General features: G+C 43.8%; 1 protein-coding gene across 1 annotated transcript; it reads right to left on the bottom strand.

The window, feature by feature from the left end:
* Positions 1 to 1254: 1254 nt before the first annotated feature.
* LOC139423084 (spectrin beta chain, non-erythrocytic 4-like) lies at positions 1255 to 26744 on the bottom strand. Its single transcript, XM_071174726.1, has 19 exons — positions 26328 to 26744; positions 13176 to 13439; positions 12330 to 12560; positions 11959 to 12048; positions 11419 to 11697; positions 11069 to 11199; positions 10636 to 10840; positions 10126 to 10371; positions 9628 to 9762; positions 9075 to 9316; positions 8196 to 8334; positions 7470 to 7554; positions 6397 to 6626; positions 3264 to 4840; positions 2999 to 3062; positions 2597 to 2844; positions 2145 to 2315; positions 1937 to 1979; positions 1255 to 1580 (listed from the first exon to the last, which is right to left on the bottom strand). The coding sequence occupies exons 1-19, from the start codon at positions 26454 to 26456 to the stop codon at positions 1266 to 1268; spliced, it is 4824 nt and encodes a 1607-aa protein (XP_071030827.1). The 5' UTR covers positions 26457 to 26744; the 3' UTR covers positions 1255 to 1265.

Below are 26744 nucleotides of genomic sequence, written 5' to 3'. Positions count from 1 at the left end.
GTCTGACTTGGGCTTGTAATGTGGGGAACTTTCTCTGCTCTGTCATTAAAACATATCTTCCTATCACCATACTTCATGTGGGGAGAGTTTAAGATCCCCGAAGAGAAGCCTTTAGAACGTTCTTCAGGATTCCAGAATTATACCATGATGTTAGCATTATACACAGTACTTTCCTTTAGATTAAATTATTGCACAGCCAAATTCATTTCAGAACTGGTCAACTTCAAGACCATGAAGAACATTACTTTTCATTAAAGTAAAAGGTGCACTATACAATGTCATGCCATGGATGGTTAGATTTAATAAGTGAGATGTAGACACAGGCCTGGCACTACAAGTGGGTTAAGTTTGGCATTGCCTCCTCAAATAGACTCTTGGGGGTGATTGAGTTTTGCTTACGTTGGCAACCCTAGTTCACCTTTATTCCTGGCATGCCATGGGCCTGTGCACGATTAATCCAAAAGTTCAGAAGAGAAACACGTGTGTTGATCAATTCCATTATTAACACACATAGGTAATACCAGCATTCCATCATGACAGCATGACTCAGATATAGAGATGAGGTGAGTTTGAAATGTCAATATGCTGAGTATACACAGATGTGTTGAAAGTGTTTAAGGTGCTGCTGACCTGCTGGAAACAAGCTGATGATGAATGTGACCAATCATATAATTAACAATAAGGAACTGTTTCTTGTCTCCTTTCCCTCTCTCTCAAACATAGAGAAGAAATAAAAAAGTATATTATTTCAGAAAAAAAGCGTTTTCAAAATATTGTGAGACATTTCATTCACCATTGCTTGGGTTTTTCTAGAGCATTACATAGTCAGTCATAGGTATATTATATATATATATATATACTGAGAGATGCTGTGAATCCAAGAGATAAATTATCAATGAGTTGTGACTGTGATGAATGCCTGTGACCACACGGTGGCGCTGGTTCATCTCCACCATCCTCCAACCTACCAGCAAGGGCCAAAATGCAATACAAGCATTGATGTATTTTGCCTGGGATAGGGGCTGAAAGATCAGTCTGTCACAGTTAACATTAGGTAGTCCAAGGACACAAGCCTCAGGATGTCACAGGGAGAGAGAGAGACAGAGAGATATATAGAGAGAGAGAGAAAGAGAGAGAAGATATGCACAAAAATGCACACACTCTCCCTCCGTCTCGCTTGCTCACCACCGTCTGGTGTCTTAGGGTAATGTTAGGATGGAGCGGGCAGATGGTTGGATGCAGTCCACTCCTCCACTTAGCGGGGATCATTTGCTCTTCCCTGACGTGCTGGAGCCCCCTGCCCCTCCCTCTGCCATCTCACCCCTCTCCGACGTGTCTGCCTTCTCGGAGCCCTCGCCTGTCTTCTCGGACCCCTCTCCCTTCTCAGACCTCTCTTCCTCCTCCACCTCTCCTCCCATCTCAGATCTCTCTGACCTGGCATCTGCGTCACCCTCTGACTTCTCTTTCCTCTCCGAGCGGTCGGGATCTGTGGACGAGGTCGTGGGTTTGTCCCACTTGGCGATCTCCTCGTGTTCAGTTATACTGGTGGTGATGTTAGTGACCCAAGCCTTCAGGTCCTCCTGCAACAGTGCATCCAGAGACATGGGAATGTTAGGGATTCTACAAAACCAAGAAGCAAGACTAGTAATTTTATCAATAAATCAATCAAAATATGTTTATTTTATAAAGCCCTTTCTACATCAGCAGAGTTCACAAAGTGCTTTACAGCTAACCGGTCTAAACCCCAAAGAGCAAGCAAAGCAGAAGCGAAAGCACAGTGGCCATGAAAAACTTCCTAGAAGGAAGGAACCTACTGTAGGAAGAAACTTAGGAGTTCTGCACAGAGAGGTGGCCTATCTAGCTCTCTAATAGGAGTAAATCATTGATGTTAAGACATTAGATGAAACATGTTCATTTTCATCACAGGCATTCTCACCTCATCCTTTGCATGGAAAATATAGTCATTGCCATCATTTTTCCTGTTGGAGAAGAAAGGAGACAGTCATTGTTATGGAATTACCAAGAGTCTATTCTCTAGTCAGGGATTTTAAAGATACTCAAAAGTTTTGAGGTGAACAAAATAATGATATGCTATAATAAGGAGTAAGTTGGAGTAAAAAAATATCCTCTTCATCAAGCCATACTTGATAACGAAGACATTTTTCTTCTTCTTGTATCCCATGGTGCTATCACATATACAGACGCTCAGGTCGAGTGGGGTTTCTTCATTGTAAGGTGTGGTGATGCTCTTGGCGTCCTTGTAGAAAATGATCTCTCCTTTTGACAACACGCAATACAAGTTCACCCACGACTTACTGCAAAACAAGAACAGCTTATTGTGCAACATATGCGTGTTTCTTCTTTTTCCCAAAGTGAATTTATAGAGTATGGCAATAGACTACTGTATATATTCTTTAGTAATCTACAGTAACCGTTTAATTCTGTGCGGTGTGTGGTGGGGGGTGTTGTGTGGTGTTTGGTGGGGTGTGTGGTGGGGTGTGCATTGTGGTGTGTTATGTGTGTGGTGTGTAGTAGGGTGGGTGTGGTAAAGTGTGTGGTGTGGTATGTGGTGTGTATGAGTCAGTGGATAGCCCACCTGCTGGGACTCTTTTGCTGGCCATCAAAGTCGTGTTTGCGGTACAGGAAGCCTTCGTTGTGGGCAGTGTGTGAGGGCGGCAAGAGTTGCGCCGGACTCTGGGCTGGAGCCGAGCGAGAGCGCCGCTTCTCCTCAGGCTCTTTGGGGCGGGGTCTCCTGCGGGGTTTGGGGCGGTCTCGGGCGCGCGGGCGCTCATAGGTCACGGGTGCTGAGAGGCTGCTGGTGGGGCGGTATGTCTCCCCTCTGGCCTGGAACAGACAGGAGAGAGGTGTGTCATTCAGAAATCCGGCCTGTGTGGCTTAACAAACTGTATCTTCACTATACAAAAACTAAATATAAAATGTGCACCAGATAAATGTACCAAAATAGGAAATACTGTTAAATCCATGTGAAATAACTTACTTGTGCTGCCTCTCTCTCCTGGGCCTGCTCCACAATCTCAGCCATTGTGGTGGCTCTCTTCTCTCTGCAATGAGACAGTTTCTGCCATGAGTCACCCAAACAGGGAATATAATCAAAACCTTCCAAATCAAAGCTTTTGGATCACAGTGGACATTGCTGACAAGACACAACTGTTTTTGTAATGAGCATGTGAAATGAGTTGCCACAAAAACAGACAGCACAGGGAATCACTGCTAAGGCTATGACCAGGCAGTCCTGGACTCACGTTGAGCGTTTGTCAGAGCCTTCCTTGGCTGACTCCATGTCGCTGGAGTCGTCCTGCTTTGGTGTCCTCGCCTTCCCACTGCCCTCCTGCTCGCTGGACGACTGCCTCTCCAGGCGTCGCCTATAGCGCTCTTGACGCACGATCATTGGCAGCTCGTTGAGCCGCGCCTGGATCTCCTGTTCACTGGAGGTCTGGCGGCCCAGCTTGTACTCCCTCTCCCGCCGCAGGTGGTCCATCTGGGGGTCGGAGCGGCTGCCGCGGGGGTCCCTTTGAAGCCTGCCATGGAGGAGCTCCAGGCCGGACTCTGGCCCGATCATGTCTACCATGGGGATGTCCCCAAACTGTTCCCTCTGCGCCCTGCTGGCCTCCAGGAGGGGGTTGACAGCCTTGTGGATATGGTTGATCCTGGGCTGCATGCAGTCGGCTTTCAGATGCTGCCACGCATATGCCATTTTGGGGTCCATGACCCCACCGCTTTGAGGCAGATAGCTAGAACTACCCTTACCTCCACTACCTTGGATTTGCGCAAGGTACCCTGAACTACCCATGCACCCACTACCTTGGTTTTGTGCAATGTAGCCTGAACTACCCATACCCCCACTACTTAGATTCTGTGCAAGGTAGCCTGAGCTACCCATACCACCACTATTTTGATTTTGCGCAAGGTACCCTGAACTACCCATAATTCCACTACATTGGTTTTGCGTAAGGAAGCCTGAACTACCCATAACCCCACTACCTTGGTTTTGAGCCAGGTAGCCTGAACTACCCATACCACCACTGCTTTGATGGTTTTGAGCCAGGTAGCCTGAACTACCCATACTCCCACTACTTAGATTTTGTGCAAGGTAGCCTGAGCTACCCATACCACCACTGTGTTGATTTTGCGCAAGGTAGCCTGGACTAACTATACCCCCAATACTTTGATTTTGCTGCAGGTAGCCTGAACTACCCAAACCCCCACTACTTTGATTTTGCGGTAGGTAGCCTGGACTACCCGTACCCCCACTACTTTGATTTTGCGGCAGGTAGCCTAGACTACCCATACCCCCACTGCTTTGATTTTGCGGCAGGTAACCTGGACTACCCATACCACCACTACTTTGATTTTGAGGTAGGTAGCCTGGACTAACCATACCCCCACTGCTTTGATGGTTCAGTCCAAGGTAGCCAGAACTATCCACTGGCGGGGGGGCAGTCTGATGGTTCACTCCAAGGTAACTGGAGCTGCTGTCCACACCTCCACAGGCCTGATGGTTTAGCCCAGGGTAGTTAGAACTCTCCAACCCCCCGCTGCTGCTCTGATGGTCCAGTCCATGGTAACTGGAGCCATTCATGACAGGAGTGTAGCTGGCCATGGTAGAACCCAACCTCTGGGCTGCAGTGGAGGCAGAGGCTGCCATCCCCAGACTAGTCTGCTTGGGCCTGGGCTCAATATGCAGCTGGACCGTCTGCCTCAGCAGAGTTGAGGTAGCAAGGGGAAAGGTCGGAGTGAGGCAGGACGATGGGAACATCCTCCGACTGGAGAGTGGCATTGGGGCAGGCTTGCTGCACTGTTCTTCTCTCAGCTTCTCTGCCTGAAAGTCAAGATTGCAGTGAAGAGTAATGAAAAACATAACAGCAAAACAATTATCAGGTATAGAGTTGGCAAACTAGACTGGACAAACTGTACTTAAATTACCTTTTTTGTCTTGTAAGCTATTTAATCAAACGTCTGAACGAAACCCTTTGACTAAGAAAGAAAACAAAATCCTAACAGATACAGTACCAGTCAAAAGTTTGGACACACCTACTGATTCAAGGGTTTTTCTTTATTTTTTAAATTATTTTCTATATTGTAGAATAATAGTGAAGATATCAAAATTATGCAATAACATATATGGAATCATGTAGTAACCAAAAAAGTGTTAAACAAGCCACCCTTTGACTTGATGACAGCTTTGTACACTCTTAGTATTCTCTCAAATAGCTTCATGAGGTAGTCACCTGAAATGCATTTCAATTAGCAGGTGTGCCTTGTTAAAGGTTAATTTGTGGAATTTCTTTCCTTCTCAATGCGTTTGAGCCAATCAGCTGTGTTGTGACAAGGTAGGGGTTGTATACAGAAGATAGCCCTATTTGGTAAAAGACCAAGTCCATATTATGGCAAGAACAGCTCAAATAAGCAGAGAAACGAATGTCCATCATTACTTTAAGACATGAAGGTCAGTCAATCCGGAAAATATCAAGAACTTTGGATGTGCAGTCGCAAAAACCATCAAGCGCTGTGATGAAACTGGCTCTCATGAGGACAGACACAGGAAAGGAAGACACAGAGTTACCTCTCCTGCAAAGGATAAGTTCATTCATTTACCAGCCTCAGAAATTGCAGCCCAAATAAATGCTTCACAAAGTTCAAGTAACAGACACATCTCTGTTCAGAGGAGACTGTGTGAATCAGGCCTTCATGGTCGAATTGCTGCAAAGAAACCACTACTTAAGGACACCAATAAGAAGAAGAGACTTGCTTGGGCCAAGAAATACAATCAATGGACATTAGACCGGTGGAAATCTGTCCTTTGGTCTGACGACTCCAAATGTGAGATTTTTTGGTTCCAACCACCCTGTCTTTGTGAGACGCAGAATAGGTGAACGGATGATATCCGCATGTGTAGTTCCCACCGTGAAGCAGCGAGAAGGATGAGTTGGACCACAGAGTGAAAGAAAAGCCGCCAACAAGTGCTCAGCATATGTGGAAACTCCTTCAAGATTGTTGGAAAATAATTCCAGGTGAAGCTGGTTGAGAGAATAACAAGAGTGTGCAAAGATGTCATCAAGACAAAGGGTGTCTACCTTAAAGAATCTCAAATCTAAAATATATTTTGATTTGTGTAACACTTTTTTGGTTACTACATGATTCCATATGTGTTATTGCATAATTTTGATGTCTTCACTATTATTCTACAATGTCGAAAATAGTGAAAATAAAGAACAATGAGTAGGTGTGTCCAAACTTTTGACTGGTACTCTATGTTAGATAACAGGCATAAGCAAAGACTTAAGTAATTCTGCTTTGTCACCAGACAGTGCCAACAATGACGAGCCAGTGGTACATTACAGTAGACTGTCTGTATCTATCTAAAGAAGAGCTTACATTGGAGAGCTGTCTCAGTGAGCTGAAGCGCTCCTTCCAGGTAGCTGCAGCCTTACGGAAGGCCTCGTGGCGGAGGATGAGCTGCTCCACCTCGTCAGTCTGAGCCTGGGCCTCTCCTCCAGCACCCCCAGCCTGACTGGAGTTGGAGCTAGAGTTGATTAGCGGCTCCTTGGCCTTTAGCCAGGCCTCCGCCTTCACCGTCTCCTGGGCATACTGGAACTGATCCTTCTCTGTAGAAAAGAAGAAGAGATGGGCATGCGCAATTCGATAGTTCTTAAAGTCTTTTAACATTAACCAAAGCTCATATACTGTACACATTTATGCTGAATGGGCATGAATTTGTCTCCCACTGACATCCATGAATGATTTACATGAAAGTTACAGGTGGTTATCTCAACTCTAATGCTAGGTCAGGGTTCCCCAACTGGTGGCCCGGCGGGCCAGTGGTTTTATTTGGCTCCCCAAGTTTTCTGAGCCAAAAGTAATTATATGTATAAAAATATATATTATTTATTTTTTGGGGACATAAAAGACTGTAAAACAACAGGAAATCAGCTCCAAGTGATTTACATTTTGGATTTCTGATCCCAAGTATTCCCACACATAATAGAGAGAGACGTGATCATATACAAATTTAAGCAAGGTTTGAAATTATTATGTTTTAGTCAAATATTATATCTGTTTGGGATTATTGTGACCAATTTGCAGTGTAAATATTATTTGTAATTATGTTCCACTCAAGAAAAAAATGGCTGTACTGTTTTGTAACGTGTCGTCTAGTCTAGTCACGTTGAAATAATTGTTGAAGCACACACACACACACACACACACACACACACACACACACACACACACACACACACACACACACACACACACACACACACACACACACACACACACACACACACATAAATATTCATAGTGAAAGCCATTCGCTGAGGCACGATCTAAAACCAGTACTTCTCTTGAGCACGAGCCCTTCCTTCCTTCCATATAAAAAATTCTGCAGTGCTGCCTGAGAGCTCTTTGTGCTCCCTCCACAGTGCCTTACAGTGTAGTGAGTCACTCACTGCGCTGTAGCTTTTCCTGGTGTTTGTCCCATCTCTCAGAGAGATCCTTCTGCTTAGCCAGGAGTGTGTCCAACTTCTCCTTTATCTGTGGAGAGAGAGAGAGAGTGAGAAAGAGAGAGACAGGGTGCATTCAAGATTATAGGAAATGTAACGTAATGACAATTTATCAAAATATTTTAAGTCAGTCTTGACAGAGAATCTCATTCATCATCATATGAGGTTAAGTGATACACCTCCTTACGCACATCATTGACGACACACTTATACAATATCTATTGTTCTTTTTTAGTTACAATAACACTGCATGATTGAAATATGGTTTTGCTGCATTGTGTGTTGTGTACCCACTGGGCACAGATGTCAGTTCAATGTCTAGTATTGATTTACATTTGGTTGAGTTGTCAAATATTTCAACATGAAATCAACAAAAGATGTCACGCCATTGGATTTAGGTTAAAAGTTAGGTGACAAAAATACAAAATGCCCTTATGTTGATTACTTTTTACAAATCCAATGAGTTCTCCATGTCATCACATGTTGATATGATGTGGAAACAACGTTGATTCAACCTGTCTTTCTGCATACAGTGTGTTGTGTTGCATGTGAGGCTGTGTGGTTTTGCTGCATAGAGTGTTGTGTTGTTTTGCTGCATACAGAGTGTTGTGTTGTATGTGAGGCTGTGTGGTTTTGGTGCAAACAGTGTGTTGTGTTGTGTGTGATGCTGACCTCCTCAGCTGCTGGGTTGCCTGCGGCCAACAGGATCTTTCCCAGCTCAACACACTGTTGTAGGGTCTTACTGCGGCCGTCCATCTTGGCTTTCAGCTCACCATGTTGTTTCATCATCACCTCCGCAGAGGACGAATCCCTGGCAGATGCCACCCCATAGGACCAGGCAAATGCAAATAGGACCATGCAAATAGGACCATGCAAATGTCAGAAAAGAAGAGTCCAGTGAAGAGAGGGGCCACTATTACCATTATAACACCATATCGTTCCGGTTCGAACCATACTTTCTTGTGCTGGCTTGGATATTTTATTTTCAAGTCGTCCTTTCCAGCATGGTTCTAGTAACTATATGGTGGATACATACTGAAAACATGCCAGCGAAGTACATGCTGGCCTGGCTTAGTTCAGTAGTATGTAAAGTGTATGTGTGAAATGTTAGCCAAGTGCCTGGTTAGTGTACTGAGAAACTAGCTGTAGAAAGTAGAGTAAATGAGCGATGTGAACATCCTGTCATACATAAATTAAAAGAAGAATCAGGACTACTTAAATACTGTAAACAAAAACTGAATGGCAGAAGACATTCAGGTCAAGGTGGCTAAGCGTTTTATTTTTAAACTAGGCAGTAAAGAGAGCGTTATTGCATAACATGAATGGGACCATACACCCTACAGTATGTGCAAGCCAAGAAGGAATTAGCTCAACTAGGGGTGCTGAAATGGTAACTAAAATAGAACATTACATATACATTACAGATACAGTTATTTTTTACCCGTAAATTAAGCAGAGCCTATTTCTCAAGTCAAGTATCAGAGGTATGAGATTAACAAAATGGCTGACAATTAGACTTCAGTTCAGGTAAGGAGACCTTCAATTACTTACCTGGGGTCGTCCCCTCCAATCTGTCCCATGATGCCTTCCATCCACATGAGATGCTCACGCACCACTGAGAAGAACTGGACCTTGTCTGTCACCGAGGTGACCTGCACACGACTGGCCTCACAGGAAACCAGCAACTCCTTCCATGCTGACATCACTTCCTGTTCCTTGCTCATGATGGCCTCTGCCTTTTCCCCGGCGTAGATGGCCCTCAGCTGGGCCGCGTTCTCCTGCAGCTGCCTTACCTGGAGTACCACACAGGACATGCCTCTGTCATCTCAAATCATTTGGTCGTCAGTTTAGTTTACAGCCAAGTTAATCAGGTGTGCTAGCTAAGGTTGAGGCAAAAGTATGACTCGAGTTCGTGCACAATATCTTTCATCTTTGCTACTGTGCGCATAATGCTATTCTGTTTACGGCTCCACTGTGTATCTTGGGGTTAACATCTGTAACATACTTATGCCCTCCAGGATAATTACTTGTTTGACTGATGGGTGTTAGAGGAGATCCAGAGAGCATTGATGTTCCTCAAGGTCATAGAGGAATTTACACTCACCTGTGAGACAAGCAGCTGGAGGGCGTGCTCAAAAGAGCGCATGAGCCTCTGCAGCGTGGCCGGGTTGGCGATGCTGGCTTGGCACGCCCTCACCTCTGGTAGTTGCCTCATCTTCCCAGCAATCTGAACCAAGACCTACAGCACAGCACAGCACAGGACAGACAGCATCATCACCATCACAAGACCCTCAGAAATAGTACCTCACACATCAGGATAATGGCAAGACCACAGTGTCAACACTGTCTACGGTCTACCAGCAGCTCAAAACATTACGCTGTCTGATGTTATCTAATATATATCCAGCCGAGCCGTACTAGGGTTTATTTCACAATTGTACAGGCAGGTCAGGCCTCCCTGCCTAGCTCTGTTTCCCTCTGCCTACATTTATTTGGATTCAATTGGTTTCACTTAAAAATTTTGGTTAACGAGGACCTTGATGTTGATTTGGGGGCCTATGTGCCCCGCCTAAAATAATCTTGTGGAAACACTGAGCTATACCTCTTTGCAGTCGGTGAAGAACTTGTGCAGCTGGTATGATGCTGTTAGCATCTGTCCTCGGGTTTCCATGAGCTCCAGTAGGTCGGCCCATGACTCGTTCAGTCCATCCTTCCACTCAGCGATTGTGGCCGCGTCCGTGTGGCCGCAGTCTATCATCTCGTTCACCATCTTATTCACCTGCTCCATCCTCTGTTGGCCTATGCTGTTGGTCTCTGAGCAGAACTTGGTGAATTTTTCTTGTAGCATCTGTGTGAGAGAGAGACCAAAATAAGCTTGGGACCAAAGTTATAGAGGGCATCATATTTCACATTTTCATTTCATTGATGCTTTATTGCATTTTGTTTTGTCTCACTCAGTTCTGTGTTTATGGTGCACTTGAAAACTCAAATACTCACATAAAATTATGTTTATTGAATAAACACATGACAATGCAATTTGCCAGGGACTGATTGTGAACATGAATCATCAATTGATTGATTGATTGCCTGACTGATTGATTGACAGACTGACCGTGACATCTTCCAGGTCTTGGCCCAGCTCAGTGGAGCTGGCAACGGCCTCCCGCTCAGTGATCCACTTCTCTAACTCCTCCACCTCTCTGTTGAGCTGGTACATCCAATACTGCTGCTCCAGTTTGGTCTTCCTGTGCTCCACCATGTCCTTCAGAGACACGTACAGACGGTCTATGTGGGACTGCTGCTTGGTGATCCCCTCACTGCCACAGAGAGAGGGGATATTGAGGGTGATGTTTACACAGTAGACAGTAAGAGAACTGATCATTCACTGACATTTTGTAGCCTATACAAACTGAGATCATGTTATTTGCTCCACGGTCTATGGTAAAATTCCACTAATAAATTAGCCGTTGTTTGTGGGTATCATTGAAGGATGTGTTTAGATCTAGTCTGAGCCTGAGAGTGACTGTCAGTGTGTCTCCTCGTGCCTGTCTGGGTGTGCCAGTTCCAGCTGCCTCTGACACTGCTGGGAGAGCATGCCCACTGTCTCAGCGTAGTTCTCCACCATCGCCTCCAAGGCCAGGTGCTCCTTCAGCAGCTGCAGGGTGCTTGCTTCGTCCTACACAAGAGAGACCTCATATTAGGGACCAAATCCGTGTTCACAGATACATACATTTTACAAACAAACCATCACTCAGATGTAAATTGTTTGTAAAAGAAAGGCACAGCAGACAAATGATGGTAAAAGTCCTCCTGGAGCACTGTGCACTAACCAATGGGCCAGTCTCATGCCCACCCTGTCAGTTCAGTCTCATGATACAATGCCAGCAATACGTACCATACCCTTCTCCTCGCTGATGAGGTGCAGTTTCTGGCCTGCCAGCCAGGACTCGACTTTGGCCGCCTCGCTGTAATACTGCTGGGCCTGCAGCACCACATCCAGCATCACAGTCCTCCTCTCCGCCTCTAGCCTTAGCACCTCCCAAAGCTGACGCACGTGCCCTGCCCCCTCGCGCACAAAGTCCACCTCGGGGGTCCGCAGAGAGGCGATGATCCCCGCCCGGTCCAACACCTCCTCAACCCGCGCCCGGCGACCCTGCAGATCCCTCTGCAGCGTCTGACGGACCAATAAGAGACAGGGGTCATGTTCAGCTGGAAGAAAACGCCTCCAAACAGAGTGAAATGGGAGGTAGTATCTGGGACGGTACTATCGTTTTCCTTCACCAAAAATGTGTGGCGGTGTTCTCTACTGAACACAACCATGGTTTAGTGTTGTGGGGAGTGTAAGGTCTGAGCTGAGCAAGGCTAGTGATTGAGTTGATACTGTGCTGTGAGCAGATAGTGTTGTGTTCTTGTATAGAGGTAATCTGTCTCTCACCTGGTTGATCTTGACATGCTGCTGAACACTCTGCAGGTTGTTGCCGTAATCCTTAGAGGAAGCCATAGGAAGCCGCTCCTGGATCCACAGCTATAACATCAGCAAATTGTCATCAGTGACTGTCTGTACATACCTATCTCATTGATAGGAGAGCCTGGTGGTTTAATTGATCAAGGATGGGAGACATATTAAACCTTTGGCCACATAACATAAGAAACATTTAGAAAAACATATTAGAGACCTTATGAGGCTATAGGATAGAAACAAACTGAATATATGGATAGATTAAGTTATGCCAGGAAGAGAGGGATAGATAGAGAGTAAGAAAGGCTGGAGGCACCATGGAGTAATGAAGTGTGTCAGTCACTCACTATCTCTTCCTCCAGGTCCTGGGCGACCTGATGCATCTCCTTGGAGGCCAGCAGAATGCGACGTCTCTCCTTCAGGGGCTCGATGAGGCGCACGATGCGGGTCTCCACCACAGCTGGCTGCTCACCCCCTTCTCCTTCCCCGCCTTTCTCCAGGCTGCCTCGCTGCGGGAGGCACACCCCCTGGAAGGACCCTAGTTCCCCTACGTCCTTGTACAAGTCCCCCATCTGAGACTGAGGAAGGCCAGCCCGAGAGAAGGAAAGGTCATGTTAGAGCTAGATGATGAGAGACTGATGCCCCAAACACACAGCACATGGGCTTGAACAGCACTTTCAGCTATTTTCTTATGTGTGTGTTGTGTTTCAACGTTATGTAATGGGTTAGACGGCTTTAAGAACAAAGCATACGGTTCATTCTTTAATGTCAACCAACCTAGTGGCTGGTGGGCGGGAACTTGGCACAGAAAAATCACAACAACGGCTTCTATAGCATTAACAGACAGTAGAATGGATTGTAAATATAAACTCATGGAAAATGTAGTTGAAATCGTAAATGTAGTCTCCATGTTCTGATATAAGTTGTCCAAAGCACAAAGTCTTTGTCACAAAATATCTGCCTTTAAACAAAAAACATAAAAAACAACCTGTAACAGTAAACAGACACCACAGGAGGTTGGTGGCACCTTAATTGGGGAGGACAGGCTCGTGGTAATGACTGGAGCGGAATAGGTGGAATGGTATCAAATACATCAAACACATGGTTTCCAGGTGTTTGATGTCATCCCATTTGCTGTGTTCCGGCCATTACTTTGAGCCGTTCTCCCCTCAGCAGCCTCCACAGATAGACACCTGGAATTTATGCAGCTGCTCATTGAAGGTGGGCAGATGGTGAGCCTGCTCCAGCTGAGGGGGCTGTTTCTCCAGGCCAGAGAGCTGGTGGTCCAGGTCTGAGTAGCTCTTCACCACCGGCTCTGGCTTGTTGTTCTCAAACAGAGCCCGGGCCTTGGCCTTGGTGGTGCTCTCCAGGTCCGTCCAGCACTCCCTGATCTCCTCCAGCTTCTGCTGCACCACCGAACGCAGCTCCGGCTTCTCATCGATCAGCTCCTGACCCTCCTGAAGGCACATAAAGGAGCGAGAGAGAACGGTGGTTACATACAGTATCTGCACTACCAAAGTTATTTTCTTAGTTTTAGTTTATCCTAACTACTGTCATTTACATGGCCAACAATTCATTTCACTGTTTGTATGGTTAAATATAAGCTGAGGTAGTTCAGTTGATATGCCGTTTTTTAAAATCGTATACCATTATCGTAACGGTAAAGGCACCCTGCTGGTACTGTGATAAAATCAAACTCAGATGTTAAATAAAGTAATGAACAGTCGGATTTCTCAACTGAGAGATTTCATGGTTCTCTCCAACATGTGCACTAGTATAATGTCAGCTTTCCCTTGGAGGGATGTTACTCACTGGCTGTGCTGATTGTTGCCTCGTTTAGTACAGTATGCTGAACATCTCTCAGATATAGGCTACAATCTCCATACAGTACTACTCTTTAGTGCATAATGCCAGAAAATATGAAATGATTAAACCCAAGCCTAATATGACCAGATCTGACTAACAAAGCATAGTGTGAAATGTGCAGGATGACTGCAGCAGATTGAAACATAGACAATGTTTCCTGTCTCTCTATTGCTGTCTATGCGTAGGTGGATTGATCTTCCGTAATGTCATACTTCTGTTCATCGTGGCCATTTAAAGATGCTTGGTTGTAGGGCAAGCTTTTCAATCAGGTTGATTTTAGGTTGATTTTACATGAATTCCATGAAAATCATCCTGTGTCTGCACACAAGTCTACAGTGTCTCAATAAAAGGCTACGGCTCCCAGTCATTCAAAGCATAATCCTTTGAAGTCACCACAGAAAAGCACAGCACGGTCTCTGTTTAAAGTAGTGCTGAGCAATTAATGCTTTTTGAGGTCGGTTCAGTTTCGGTTCGATTACTAAAAAACAATCGCGGTTTTCGCTTTCGCTTTCAATTATGTGGGTTGAATGCTTTAACAACACATAAATAAAACAATCAAAGTCCCATGGTGGTAGTGACTGCCCATTACTGCTTATCACTTATTAACCATCATTTATTCACATTACTTTAATAAAATATTTCAGTTGTGTATATTACATTTGTTTATTTGATGACTTTATTATTTAATTCCAAGTCATCCCATTTCTATAGAACTGCTGCCTATGCTGTCTGACAAAATCACTATTTTGTAGTTCTTCAAAGTAAAAAGGCATACTTTTATGACTGCCAACTATCAATCACTTAGATCATGTATTTTCAGGTGAGATCGTGAAGCAGCAGCTGCTCTCTATATCCCCTCACTATCCTGGATTCTTCTCTCTTCAGTAGCAGGCCTAAAATAAATAGACTGGACAAGTAGACGAGCAATGGATTATGGTCATTGTAGTTAATTACCCATTTTATGCACTAAACTATGTAGAATATTGGCCTGTTGGAAACTACAACTCCCTACTACATCGCACAGTTCAGGCTGGATATGAGTTATCTCTAGAGAAACTGCAATGTGCGGATTGAGCTCACACAAAAAAACTGAAATAAATGGAATCGAAATAATTTAACCGACGTCGGTCAATTAGTTGTTTAAAAACAGAGAAATAACCCGATCACCACTAGTTTAAAGGTCATGACCCTAACTAAAAGGTTGTTTAGGAAAAAGAAGACAAATACCTTTTGAATGAACAACCGATGTTATGTCTGGTCAAAAACACCAAGACAACCCCAAATGTCACATCTTTTGCTCAAACTCTGGGCTATAACAAATGTGTGGTTAATTTATAATCTTGGTCCCTGAATCTAAGTCAATACATGAGCAAGGCCACATTGGCCCAAGAAATGTCAAAAGGCGTTTTTATTTGGACAGTGGAAGCTAGAACTTTAATTTTGCTCTTTGCTCCAGCATTTTAGATTTGAGATCAAATGTTTAGTATGAAGCGACAGTAAAGCATGTCACCTTTTATTTGAGGGTATTTCCATACATACACTATGTATACAAAAGTATGTGGACACCCCTTCAAAGTAGTAGATTTGGCTATTTCAGCCACACCCGCTGCTGACAGGTGTGTAAAATTGAGCACATAGCCATGCAATCGCCATAGACAAACTTTGGCAGTAGAATGGCCTTAATGATGCTCTCAGTGACATTCAACGTGGCACCGTCATAGGACGCCACCTTTCCAACAAGTCAGTTTGTCAAATTTCCGGTTAACTGTAAGTGCTGTTATTGTGAAGTGGAAATGTCTAGTCTCAGCGCAACAACAGCTCAGCCGTGAAGTGGTAGGCCACACAAGCTCACAGAACGGGACCGCCGAGTGCTGAAGCGCGTGGATCGTAAAAATTGTCTGTGTTCGGTTGCAACACTGACAACTGAGTTCCAAACTGCCTATGGAAGCAACATCAGCACAAGAATGGTTTGTCGGGAGCTTCATGGAATGGCCGCACACAAGCCTAAGATCACCATGCACAACGCCAAGCATCGGCTGGAGTGGTGTAAAGCTCGCAACCATTGGACTCTGGTGCAGTGGAAAACGCTGTCTCTGGAGTGATGAATCACGCTTCACCATCTGGCAGTCCGATGGATGAATCTGGGTTTGGCGGATGCCAGGAGAACGCTACCTGCCCCAATGCATAGTGCCAACTGTAAAGTTTGGGCTAGGCCCCTTTGTTCCAATGAAGGGAAACCTTAATGCTACAGCATACAATGACATTCTAAACGATTCTGTGCTTCCAAACTGTGGTAACAGTTTGGGGAAGGTCCTTTCCTGTTTCAGCATGACAATTCCCCTGTGCACAAAGCGAGGTCCATACAGAAATGGTTTGTCAGTGTGAAAGAACTTGAACACTTTTGGCTGTTGAAACTTTGGGATAAATTGGAATGCAGACTGCGATCCAGGCCTAATCGCCCAACATCAGTGCCCGACTTCACTAACGCTCTTGTGGCTGAATGGAAGCAACTCCCAGCAGCAATGTTCCAACATCTAGTGGAAAGCCCATGATTTTGGAATGAGATGTTCACAGAACAGGCGTCCACATACTTTTGGTCATGTAGTGTATCTGTTTACTGTTTGGACACTTTATGTATCTAGTCACCCCATTTGAAGTTGCCATAATTATTTGGACAAATTCCCTTATAGTGTATTACATTTAGTTAAAGTTTTGTATTTGGTCCCATATTCCTAGCACGCAATGACTACAAAGCTTGTGACACTGCAAACCTTTTGGATACATGGTACAGATGGTTTTGGTTGTGTTTTGGATTATGTTCTGCCCAATAGAACTGAGTGGTAAATAATGTATTGTGTCATTTTGGAGTCACTTTTATTGTAAACAAGAATATAACATATTTCTTAATACTTCTAATGTGGATGCAAACGTGATAATCATGAATGAATCTGGAATAACGATGAGTGAGAAAGTTACAGATGCGCAAAGATCATGCCCCCAAAACATGCACCTCTCACCATTACCAATAAGGGGAGCGTTTAGCATTTTTTGGGGGGGTATGATATTTATGCCTCTGTAACATTCTCACTCATCATTATTGTCTGTAACTGTTTTAAAGTCGGTGAAATCCCTGAGCGGTGTCCTTCTGCTCCGGCAACTGAATTAGGAAGGACGCCTATATCTTTGTAGTGACTGGGTGTACTTCATCATGCTCAAAGGGACATTCAATGTCTGCTTCTTCTTTAAAAAATGATATACCAATAGGTGCCCTTCTTTGTGAGGTATTGGAAAACCTCCCTCTTCTTTGTGGTTGAATCTGTGTTTGAAATTAACTTCTCGACTGAGGGACCTTACAGATAATTGTATGTGTGGGTCACAGAGATGTTAGTGTTTAAAATCATGTCAAAAACTATTATTGCACACAGAGTGAGTCCAACTTATGTGACTTGTTAAGCACATATTTACTCCTGAAATTGTTAAGGCTTGCCATAACATAGGGGTTGAATACTTATTGACTCAAGATATTTCAGCTTTTAATTTTTATTAATTTCTAAACATTTCTAAAAACATAATTCCAGTTTGACATTATTGGGTATTGTGTGTAGGCCAGTGACAAAACATCTCAATTGAATATATTTGAAATTCAGGCTTTAACACAACAAAATGTGAAAAAAGTCAAGGGGCGTGAATACTCCCTGAAGGCACTGTAACTTCAAATGGGAGGATTAGATACATAAAGAGCTTTCATTTCTACAGTGCCTTGCGAAAGTATTCGGCCCCCTTGAACTTTGCGACCTTTTGCCACATTTCAGGCTTCAAACATAAAGATATAAAACTGTATTTTTTTGTGAAGAATCAACAACAAGTGGGACACAATCATGAAGTGGAACGACATTTATTGGATATTTCAAACTTTTTTAACAAATCAAAAACTGAAAAATTGGGCGTGCAAAATTATTCAGCCCCCTTAAGTTAATACTTTGTAGCGCCACCTTTTGCTGTGATTACAGCTGTAAGTCGCTTGGGGTATGTCTCTATCAGTTTTGCACATCGAGAGACTGAATTTCTTTCCCATTCCTCCTTGCAAAACAGCTCGAGCTCAGTGAGGTTGGATGGAGAGCATTTGTGAACAGCAGTTTTCAGTTCTTTCCACAGATTCTCGATTGGATTCAGGTCTGGACTTTGACTTGGCCATTCTAACACCTGGATATGTTTATTTTTGAACCATTCCATTGTAGATTTTTCTTTATGTTTTGGATCATTGTCTTGTTGGAAGACAAATCTCCGTCCCAGTCTCAGGTCTTTTGCAGACTCCATCAGGTTTTCTTCCAGAATGGTCCTGTATTTGGCTCCATCCATCTTCCCATCAATTTTAACCATCTTCCCTGTACCTGCTGAAGAAAAGCAGGCCCAAACCATGATGCTGCCACCACCATGTTTGACAGTGGGGATGGTGTGTTCAGCTGTGTTGCTTTTACGCCAAACATAACGTTTTGCATTGTTGCCAAAAAGTTCCATTTTGGTTTCATCTGACCAGAGCACCTTCTTCCACATGTTTGGTGTGTCTCCCAGGTGGCTTGTGGCAAACTTTAAACGACACTTTTATGGATATCTTTAAGAAATGGCTTTCTTCTTGTCACTCTTCCATAAAGGCCAGATTTGTGCAATATACGACTGATTGTTGTCCTATGGACAGAGTCTCCCACCTCAGCTGTAGATCTCTGCAGTTCATCCAGAGTGATCATGGGCCTCTTGGCTGCATCTCTGATCAGTCTTCTCCTTGTATGAGCTGAAAGTTTAGAGGGACGGCCAGGTCTTGGTAGATTTGCAGTGGTCTGATACTCCTTCCATTTCAATATTATCGCTTGCACAGTGCTCCTTGGGATGTTTAAAGCTTGGGAAATCTTTTTGTATCCAAATCCGGCTTTAAACTTCTTCACAACAGTGTCTCGGACCTGCCTGGTGTGGTCCTTGTTCTTCATGATGCTCTCTGCGCTTTTAACGGACCTCTGAGACTATCACAGTGCAGGTGCATTTATACAGAGACTTGATTACACACAGGTGGATTGTATTTATCATCATTAGTCATTTAGGTCAACATTGGATCATTCAGAGATCCTCACTGAACTTCTGGAGAGAGTTTGCTGCACTGAAAGTAAAGGGGCTGAATAATTTTGCACGCCCAATCTTTCAGTTTTTGATTTGTTTAAAAAGTTTGAAATATCCAATAAATGTCGTTCCACTTCATGATTGTGTCCCACTTGTTGTTGATTCTTCACAAAAAAATACAGTTTTATATCTTTATGTTTGAAGCCTGAAATGTGGCAAAAGGTCGCAAAGTTCAAGGGGGCCGAATACTTTCGCAAGGCACTGTATATGAAAATACCCTCAAATAAGGGGTGGCATTCTGTACTGTCGCCCCATATAAAACACTTGATTTTAAATCCACAATGGTGGTAAAGAGCCATATTAAACATCTTAGCTTCACTTTCCAAATAAATACATAGGGGAGTGTAGATGTGGAGAGAGAGATCAAAGCTTGTGGCATTTTCCTTCTCTCTCTGTGTGTGTGTGTGTGTGTGTGTGTGTGTGTGTGTGTGTGTGTGTGTGTGTGTGTGTGTGTGTGTGTGTGTGTGTGTGTGTGTGTGTGTGTGTGTGTGTGTGTTTGTGTGTATGTTGATGGAGCTCTCTCTGTGGCTCCACTCCAAGTCTCCTGAAATAGAATCCGCATGCAAAGTCTCCTCCCATGCTCCGACTGAGAGGAACAGGAGGTGTTTCCTATGACAAGCGTTCATATCAGACGTTTCCTCGTCATCTCTATCAAGGACCACTGAATGTCAGTCAGCCATAAGGAAGCAAAGGGAAAATGTGCAGTGAAACTGACAAAGTCCTGTATTGTACACACGTAGCAGACCTTCAAAACCAAAAGTCTAATAAGAGACCTGCCCAGTGCAATGTTTGTTTTCAAGTCAACCCCGTTTGAAGAAAAGCTTGGATCAAATTGGTCCTTTGTTCTGAATACCTTACTAAATTATAATAACTGGTGTTGCTATCTACTGGACTATTGCAGGGAAATGCATAGTAACCCAGAACACAACATATTTCATCCTGTAAATCTTGGTCTCTCTCTCTCTCTCTCTCTCTCTCTCTCTCTCTCTCTCTCTCTCTCTCTCTCTCTCTCTCGTATCTCCTTTCCTGTATAGCTCTCTCCTATAGGTTTCTCAGAGCAAGCTGGGCCTATCCTGTGGCTTTCATAATGCAGTGCTGCATTTCTCCTCTTGGCACAGTCTCTCTGCTTAACTGCTGCTAGCGCTCTCTCCCTCTCTCTTTTTCTCTCTCTCCCTCGCTCTCTCTCCCTCTCTCTTTTTCTCTGCCTCTCTCTCCTCCTCTCATAATGCAGAGCCGGCAGAAAGCAGGCTAGGTCTCTTTCTCTCCCCTCTCCCTCGTCTTCACGGACACACAGGGAGAGTGAAGGAAGAAGAGACATGTGTGTCAGGTCCTCCAGAAGAGGACTGGCCATCCCACATATGCTCTCTCTAATTCTCTCTTTCTTTCTCTCTCTCGGAGGACCTGAGCCCTAGGACCATGCCCCAGGAATACCTGACATGATGACTCCTTGCTGTCCCCAGTCCACCTGACTGTGCTGCTGCTCCAGTTTCAACTATTCTGCCTTATTATTATTCGACCATGCTGGTCATTTATGAACATTTGAACATCTTGACCGTGTTTTGTTATAATCTCCACCCGGCACAGCCAGAAGAGGACTGGCCACCCCACATAGCCTGGTTCCTCTCTAGGTTTCTTCCAAGGTTTTGGCCTTTCTAGGGAGTTTTTCCTAGCCACCGTGCTTCTACACCTGCATTGCTTGCTGTTTGGGGTTTTAGGCTGGGTTTCTGTACAGCACTTTGAGATATCAGCTGATGTACGAAGGGCTATATAAATAAATTTGATTTGATTTGATTTGAGACATCAGTGTGAGGGGAGAGGAAATGGAGAGGAGAGAGAAATGAGAAAGACAGAAAGATAGAAAAAGGAGGAGAGGGAGATATGAAAGGAGAGTGAGGAAGAGCAAAGGAGAGGAGGATGTCAGGGCAATACATTAGACATGGGACCAATACATTCCTACAGTACATACACATATACACCATGTGTATATGGCACGATTGATAAAGATTAGCAAAAAATAATGTATAAAACAAATAACACAAATACTAAGCAATATTGTATGCAAAAAAAAAATATATATATTATTTTACACTAATACAATTGCTCATATAAAGACATTTTATTTAATAAGTAATACTTTTGTTCTCAAAAAGAGAGGTGTCCAAATGATTGGCCACCCTAAACATTATTATAAATGAAATCAAACAAAATTAAATCTGCATTAACTTAAGACATTGAATTGTGGCTTTACATGGCTTCCTGTTTCACTTAAATCAATTTAAGAAGTGTAAACAACTGGAACAGACATAAACGTTCTTGATAGAGGATGCATGTGTATCTTGTCCCCACGGTTCTGGAGGCAAAGAAAAATCCAAGGGCCAAAGTTGGAGAATTGCAATACTTGGTCCCATCTCGGGGTCACCAAATCCCTTAATTTACAATTCGATGCCACCTCCATGCCAATATGCTCTTTGTAAGGGTTGCCAGAATTTTTTATTTATTAAGAGTGACCAACAAATGTTAAGTTTGTTTGCTAAACAGCATTGGATTGGAAACAGGCGCTATGGTCATATTAGACGAATGTAGAGGTTTTAGCCACATAGCAGTGGCAGGTATGTATCAAACGAAGGATGCATATACAGAAAAGAACATCATACCTACTGTAAAATATGGTGGTGGATCTTTGATGTATGGGGCTGCTGGTCCTGGAGCCCTTGTTAAGGTCAACGGCATAATGAACTCGACCAAGTACATAGTAACTAGGACATTTTAGCCAAAAACCTGGTTGGCTCTGCCAGGAGGCTGAAGCTTGTCCACAGGTGGATCTTCCAGCAAGACAAAGACAATAACCCCAAACACACATCAAAATCCACAAAGAAATTGATAATTGACCACAAAATCAACATTTTGCAATGACCATTTCAGTCTACGAACTTGAACCCCATTGAAAACCTGTGGTTTGAAATGAAGAGGGCAGTCCATAATGGTAGACGAAGGATATCAAGGATCTGGAAAGATTCTGTATGGAGGAATGGTCTAAGATTTCTCCAATTGTGTTCTCCAATCTAATAAAACATTGTAGAAAAGGGCTCAGTGCTGTTATCCTTGCAAGGGGAGGGTGCACAAAATATTGAAAACAGGGGTGCCAATAATTGTAAAAAAATAACTTTTTGAAATGCAAATACTACTCATGGGAAAAAACTGGTTAAATCAATGCTGTTTCCACATCATTTCAACACCAAAAAACTATGTGATGACATTGAATCAACGTGAGAAATTAATTGGATTTGCAAAAAGTCATCAACACAAGGGTCATTTAGTCTTCTATTCACCCAACCTTCAACCTAAATCCAATGGCATGGTGACACTTTTTGTTGATTTCACATTAAATTCACATTAGTTGACAACTCAACCAAATGTAAATCCAAACTAGACATTGAACTGATGTCTGTGCCCAGTGGGATATGACACTAATGTTTGCTTTGTAGCACCTACAGATGAAACACTATAGAGTATTAAAGGAGGCCTGGGTAAGGCCAAAACATAATTAATATGGCAACTTTAATAAAGTATTTCTCAATTATGCTTTGAGATACAAATGTCAAATATTTGTCAACAATCCTTTGTTTAACGGACTATTCTATGGATTCCATTTGGTGAAAATCCCCAAAATCATGGTCTTCTTTTGTCTGGGTTTCGTGAGGAATCACTCTACATGGCTTCTCAAGTGGGTGTGTAGCAGTGGAGGCTGCTGAGGGGAGAACGGCTCATAATAATGGCTGGAATGGAGTAAATGGAATGGTATCAAAGACATCGATTTCATGTGTTTGATACCATTCCATTCACTCCATTCCATCCATTATACTCCATTCCAGACATTTTTATGAGCCGTTCTCCCCTCAGCAGCCTCCACTGGTGTGTAGATAGATTCTAGCTACTACTCTGAGAAACCAAAACAACACCATGACTAAAATTCAGACTCACAAACCAATATTTTAAAAATAGCTACACCAGACCAAATCAACGGACATGAGATCCTTCTTTTGTTAAACAGTGTAAAATGCTCGAGATGTATAGGTATTTTTGTGTTGTCTCTATGTTTACACAGCGTTTGACCCCTGAGCCATTGGCAAAGCATTGCCACAAGGTCAGCCTTAAGTAAAAACCCAGAGTCCTCTCTTTGCTACAGACAAGCGTCCCCAGGGGACTGAAGAGGCCTCCACAGAGAGAGCTCCAGTTCAGAGGTCCGAGCTCAGTCCTAAGCCTCAGATCAGAGCTCCGAGCTCATGCCCAGCCCCAGCTCAGAGCTCCAAGCTGGGGCTCAGGCCCATCTGCTGAGTAAGTACAGTGGGAGAGCAGAGGCATGGGGCCGGGGCGGTAACCCTTCCCAAAGGACACAGAGTTTTCTAATCGCACCAGGTCGCAGCATAATCTTTTCTCCCCAGTCTCCCAGGTAACGAGAGAGGGAGAGGAAGAAGGAGAGGTGGGGGCCGATTAAGTGATGTTAGTGAGAGTAGCGAGACATGAGGGTCTCTGTAACACTCTGTGTGGGGCTATCAGAGACAGAGCCCTTGAGAAACCCCGCTAGTCAGCCTTGTGGATGCATTCACCACAGACAGAGCAGCCATCTTCTGCACTCCATGTCCACTCATTCGATGTACTGTATCTATCTGGTGTCTGGCATGAGAGGTTAAACGAATAGCCTGACGATTCCGAAGCAGAGCTGGTATCCATTTTCACTCCATTTTCACTTTGACCAGAGCTGTTGTTCTAGAGTTAGGGCCTCTCTGTGCCACTAGTAGACGTTTCACAGCCATTTGTAGATGTATGTAAATAATAAACAATGCATACTTAATTGTAAGATGCTTTCATCCAAGATAGTAAATCTTACACAGGTATGAAATGTATGTCACTAACATCCGATACTGAATATGAAAGGGCTTTTTTATGCATGTACATATTATAGCTACTCTACAAACAGACACACCAGCACCGAGTACATCCTTACTCCCAAAAATCAACCATTTAAGAACCAGCTCCAATCCCTACTCTTCAAGACAGAGAGGCATGCCTGTTCAGTAGAACGTCATGTCCTAGTGAACATGGCCCTGGCCTTTCCAAAAATTTGTCAGTGTTGGACGGATGGAGATGAACTGTTTGGTACTACAGCTCCAACTAAGGACATCTCCTCTGACTACTTTTATTCCCTTTTGGATTGAACAGTTATTTCCTATTATAATATAATCCAATTTAATTTTACAGCCACATCTAGAATAAACAAAGACGTGCTTATGAAAAGGGCGTCAAACCTGGATCCTCTACAAAGCCCTTTTGCCTTTGGCTGCAGGACAGAATCTTGAGCAGCATCAGGCTCATGAAGGTACTCTTGCATGGTACACTGCATGACACATTTCATGCATGGACAAGCAAGATGGCCATGTGAGCATTCTGATACGTATGGTATGGCGAGGGGCTCTCAGTCTCAATCATTCATTCACCACTTCACGTTTAACCTCTGCTATATCATATTAACATCTTAGTGGCAAATCATTTAGATTTAAATGAAATGTGTGATCAATAACTTCTGCATTTGGATATATAGCAACAGAATCATTTTAGTAAATTAGAGATGATCGAGTTTATCATGCCATAACATTCAATGTAATTTTGGAAGTGAAAAGATAAATACTCTGCTTATGAGCTTGATGAATAAATAATTTCAGTACACCTCTACAATAACAAAACAGATTTACCAGAATGCATTGCAATCCGTTAAATATCAATCTTAAAATGTACGCCAACTGAGGTTAAATCAAGTTCTTGCAAAAAAGCTCAGAACATTTCATGTTTAACGTCAAGACATCTAACTAACTCATAGAGCTTTTAAAATACTGTTATCCACAATAATTAGTTAGCTAGATCCTACATACCATGTTGATCAAGTGCTGTTTTCACATCCAATCTATTGTATTTCTCTCTTGATGGGCCTCAATAAATTGACGCAACAGTGGTCAAGAAAGCATTCAAAAGGGTATGTGGGCTAGATAAGATAATTCTCACAGTATTGCCTAGCCCTCAATCAAATAACTTGCACTAAAAACTTTTACAAACCACACAGACCATTTCCTGGAATGGGTACATTTATTCTAAATGGACTCTTAACCCTTGTAGATCTGAAAGGATTGGGTATGGCAATTGCTTCACCATGCCTTCTGATTGGCTGTGTGGAATTTGTGTCATATTACTTACACCTATATACCATCCTCCAGTTCCACAGGAGTGCCTTAGGTGTAGGGGCTAGGGGTCATTTTGGAATTCTGGGTTAAATCAACTGATTCAAAAATGGATCACCCACATGAGCCTCCCACCAGGCCTCTCTGCAGCAGTGTGGTTCAAGTACGCTTGTTCTTATTGGACAAGTTCAGCTAGTACCTCCCAGTTTCTTCCTGTTTCGAAAAATGTTATCTCTACTGAACACGACCCAGGTATGGGTTCTATTCACTGTTGACAGCAGTGGAGAACTGGGATGCTGGCATTGGGAATCCCATAGGGCGTTGCACAATTGGTCCAGCGTCATCCGGGTTAGGGTTTGGCCGGGGTAGGCCGTCATTGTGAATAAGAATTTGCTCTTAACTGACTTGCCTAGTTAAGTAAAGGTTAAATAAATGTTTTTGCTGTAGGCCTATCTAGTTACCATACAAACAATTTCCTATTGTACAGAACTACGCTATTAATAAAGACTGGGCGGTATATTCATAAAACAAGGCCATGAATGTTGGCAGTATCACACAGGTTTGAGAGATTGCCCACTTGCTGTCAAGTTGTTCACAGGTTTCATCCATTCTTAATAAGAAATATTTTGAGGAGGAAACACTGCGCAAATAGAATCCAATGTTAGTACGTAGCTGAAAAGGCAATGGAAAAATACCTTTCTTATGATTTACTGCACCATTCATGCAGAAAACAATACGGCTTTCACATTTCTAACCTTGAACTTGAAATTCTGGATGTCCTTAGTAGAAGCATATAAGAAAATGTGTTTACAGTTTACTCATGGCTAAGTAATCAAAATGGAGTAATGACACAGCCCCCCCCCCCCAACACCCCATCCACCGATGTGTCTTATCGCCCATCATCCCTTTTACACGCACATACACATACACACACACACACACACACACTGCTACCCCCCCACGCACACACCCACTACCCTCTCTCAATCATGTGCTCACACTACCCTCCCCCAGCACCTTCCATTCACCTGCCCTCTCTGACCTCCTCCCACTATCCTCTCCCCTCCCTTCTCCACTCACCTGCTCTATCTTGGCCAGCCATTCTTTGTTGCGGGCCAGCTCGGTCATGAAGGCCTGGTGCTTCAGCCATTTCCGGTGAAGCTTCTGGGCCTCATCCCGCGCCGTGTCTCTTCCCGCACCCATAAGCATCTTTCCCTTTACCGGCTGTCCCCAATCACTCAGCTAGGGGAGATAAAAATAGCCACCATCAGGGGCCCGAGCCTGAGCCAGCCCTTCTTCTTCTCTTCTCTCCTCCTTTCCCACAGGACGTCCTGCCTCCCTGCCTGGCTCCTCTATGCCAGAGCCACCCACTCCGCTCTGCAGGGTCCTGAGTACCTGCACTGTCACAACCCACCCCAACCAGCCGCCCTTTCTGGAGAAAAAAAATCAAGATAAGCACCTCAGCAGCAGCAGGGGCAGCAATGGTAGCTCAAGCCC

This window comes from Oncorhynchus clarkii, chromosome 12, assembly GCF_045791955.1.
Source record: "Oncorhynchus clarkii lewisi isolate Uvic-CL-2024 chromosome 12, UVic_Ocla_1.0, whole genome shotgun sequence".
In the NCBI taxonomy this organism is placed as follows: Eukaryota; Metazoa; Chordata; class Actinopteri; order Salmoniformes; family Salmonidae; genus Oncorhynchus; species Oncorhynchus clarkii.
Note: the sequence above shows the minus strand (reverse complement) of the source record. Positions and strands in the feature narration are given on the sequence as shown.

Excerpts from the sequence above, each read along its gene's own strand:
- LOC139423084 (XM_071174726.1), bottom strand. The coding sequence starts at position 26,456 with ATGCTTATGGGTGCGGGAAGAGACACGGCGCGGGATGAGGCCCAGAAG. Across the intron at positions 11,698-11,958 it reads AGCATGTCAAGATCAACCAG|ACGCTGCAGAGGGATCTGCA; the intron begins GTGAGAGACAGA and ends TTGGTCCGTCAG. Across the intron at positions 1,980-2,144 it reads AAAAATGTCTTCGTTATCAA|GAAAAATGATGGCAATGACT; the intron begins GTATGGCTTGAT and ends CTTCTCCAACAG.